Source organism: Dipodomys spectabilis, unplaced genomic scaffold (genome assembly GCF_019054845.1).
Source record: "Dipodomys spectabilis isolate Male_0828 unplaced genomic scaffold, ASM1905484v1 ptg000234l, whole genome shotgun sequence".
Lineage (NCBI taxonomy): Eukaryota > Metazoa > Chordata > Mammalia > Rodentia > Heteromyidae > Dipodomys > Dipodomys spectabilis.
The window spans coordinates 18,842,857-18,845,198 of record NW_024870911.1 but is presented as its reverse complement, the minus strand read 5'-3'; the positions used below and the strand labels follow the sequence as shown (position 1 = coordinate 18,845,198).

The 2,342-nt window shown below is 36.5% G+C and overlaps 1 protein-coding gene across 1 annotated transcript; it reads left to right on the top strand.

The window, feature by feature from the left end:
• Positions 1-921: 921 nt before the first annotated feature.
• Positions 922-1,881, top strand: LOC122124317 (olfactory receptor 6C6-like). Its single transcript, XM_042699044.1, has one exon. The coding sequence runs from the start codon at positions 931-933 to the stop codon at positions 1,879-1,881; it is 951 nt and encodes a 316-aa protein (XP_042554978.1). The 5' UTR covers positions 922-930.
• The last annotated feature ends 461 nt before the right edge of the window (positions 1,882-2,342 follow it).

Below are 2,342 nucleotides of genomic sequence, written 5' to 3'. Positions count from 1 at the left end.
TGCCACTGGGATGGTTTACACAAATGAGAACATTTGTGTGATCACAAGTTTCAGAACGGGCAAAAGAACTCTTGTTCTTTAGCAATTTTCAATAGTTTGTGGTTCCATCAGCAATGATCTGATAAATCTCTAAACATGGTTTCTCACCAAGTTGTGAGTGAGTCATTCTGTTTCTTTGTCATATACTGCTTCATCTATCTTGTCTCATCTCTATCTAGGATGCATCAAAAGATTTAACGGCTCAGTTTCTGCTATAAATTCTGCAGATGACATCAGAAAGAACATTGTTTTCATTCTATTTTAGTCATTATAGACTTACTTTTGTGCATGTTCTGTTTTCTAAAGCATAATATATTCATTAGGGATTTAAAACAATTTTCTCAATATCTTCATTGAAGAACATGGGATTTTACATATTTCCCATTTAAAAAGGCCTTTTCTTAATTTACTGTGATTTAAAACATAAGCCTAAATAGGAATTTATTTCAAAGGGTTCATAATTTGTTTGAGAAGGAATGTTCTAGAATTTGGATGTGAGTTAGAACCTGTATTTAAAACTTCCATAAGAACTTCTAGTAAACTGCAATTCTGAGGCCATTATCTCTGAAATTAGCCTTTCTTACTCTGACCCATTGTTCTGAATGGAATTTCACTTTTCCCTCATATTGTACATAAAACTTGACAGTAGCTACTATTAGGTACATAGTTCTCAATAGATATAAGATTATTGCTATTTTTTAAGTTCCTTTTTTGGTTGATATTTCAATATCAATGTTTTGATAGGGCTATGTACTTTGTAACATTTGTCTCATCAAAATTGAGCTTGGTAAGTGTCTGATACTCGGTATAACTCAAGGGGAAGAGATGTCTTTTTTTTTTACAGGTAATACTAGAATTTGCTTTTTGTGGATATGATTGAACAAGAGAGAAATGAAGAACAAATCAGAGGAGATCGTGTTCATCTTGCTGGGACTGACAGATGACCCTCAGCTACAAATCGTGGTTTTCCTGTTTCTCTTTGTCAACTACATCCTGAGCCTGATGGGGAACTTTGTCATCATCCTGCTCACACTGCTGGACCCCCGCCTCAAGACTCCCATGTACTTCTTCCTTCGAAATTTCTCCTTCTTAGAAATTTCATTCACCACTGTTGGCATCCCACGCTTTTTGACCAGCATTCTCACAGGAGACAAAACAATCTCCTACAACGGCTGTGCAACTCAACTCTTCTTTTTTTTCCTACTAGGAGTTACAGAGTTTTACCTCCTGGCAGTTATGTCCTATGACCGCTACGTGGCCATCTGCAAACCTCTGCATTACCCAGTTATCATGAACAGCAAGGTGTGCCACCAGCTGGTGCTCAGCTCCTGGGTGATTGGATTCTTAACCATCTTTCCCCCTTTGCTCTTAGGACTCCAGCTGGATTTCTGTGCAAACAGAAAGATTGACCACTTCCTCTGTGACACTTCTCCTGTCCTGCAGATCTCTTGCACAGATACACATTTCATAGAAATGTTGGCTTTTGTCTTATCTGTGATGACGCTTGTCATCACACTGTTTTTAGTGGTCCTTTCCTACACCTTCATCATCAAAACCGTCCTAAAATTTCCTTCAGTTCATCAAAGAACAAAGGCTTTTTCCACCTGTTTCTCACATATGGTTGTTGTCTCTATTACTTATGGAAGTTGTATCTTTATGTATACACAACCAGAAAAGGATATGGTTACCTTCAATAAAGGTGTAGCTCTCCTCTATACCTCTGTGGCCCCTTTACTCAACCCTTTCATCTATAGCCTAAGGAACCAGCAAGTAAAAGAAGCTTTCAAGCATATGTTTCAAAGGTTAGGTTTTGTTTCTTTAAAATCAAGAGGCAAAATTTAGATATCAATATCAAGCTATTGCAATGTGAATGAAAAGAAACGAATATACCTTCAATTACATTATTTCTAATCTGTGGACCTATGCCACTTCCCTCCAGAATTCTTAATCATAGTAGCTTTATTGAAATGCTCCAGGCTCTTCTTTCTCATTATGTTTTCCTAATCCTTAAGAACAAATCATTTGTTTTTGTTAAGAATGTTAAAATCTCTCTTCACTTACAAATCTCTCTTCCACAAATAAGATGCTGATGTGTGAGTAGATGATACAAGAACTTCTTGCTAATTCACTTAATTTACTTACTTATTGGAAGTGAGTTCATTGCCCAGCAGCTTAGATTTGCTCAGAGGTATTGTGCCTTGTGAAAAGTGTCACAGAGAAAACATGACATGATATTATATCATTACATTATTATATCATGTAACTGAGGTGGTGATAGCATTGAAGTAGAAAAATCTGAGTGT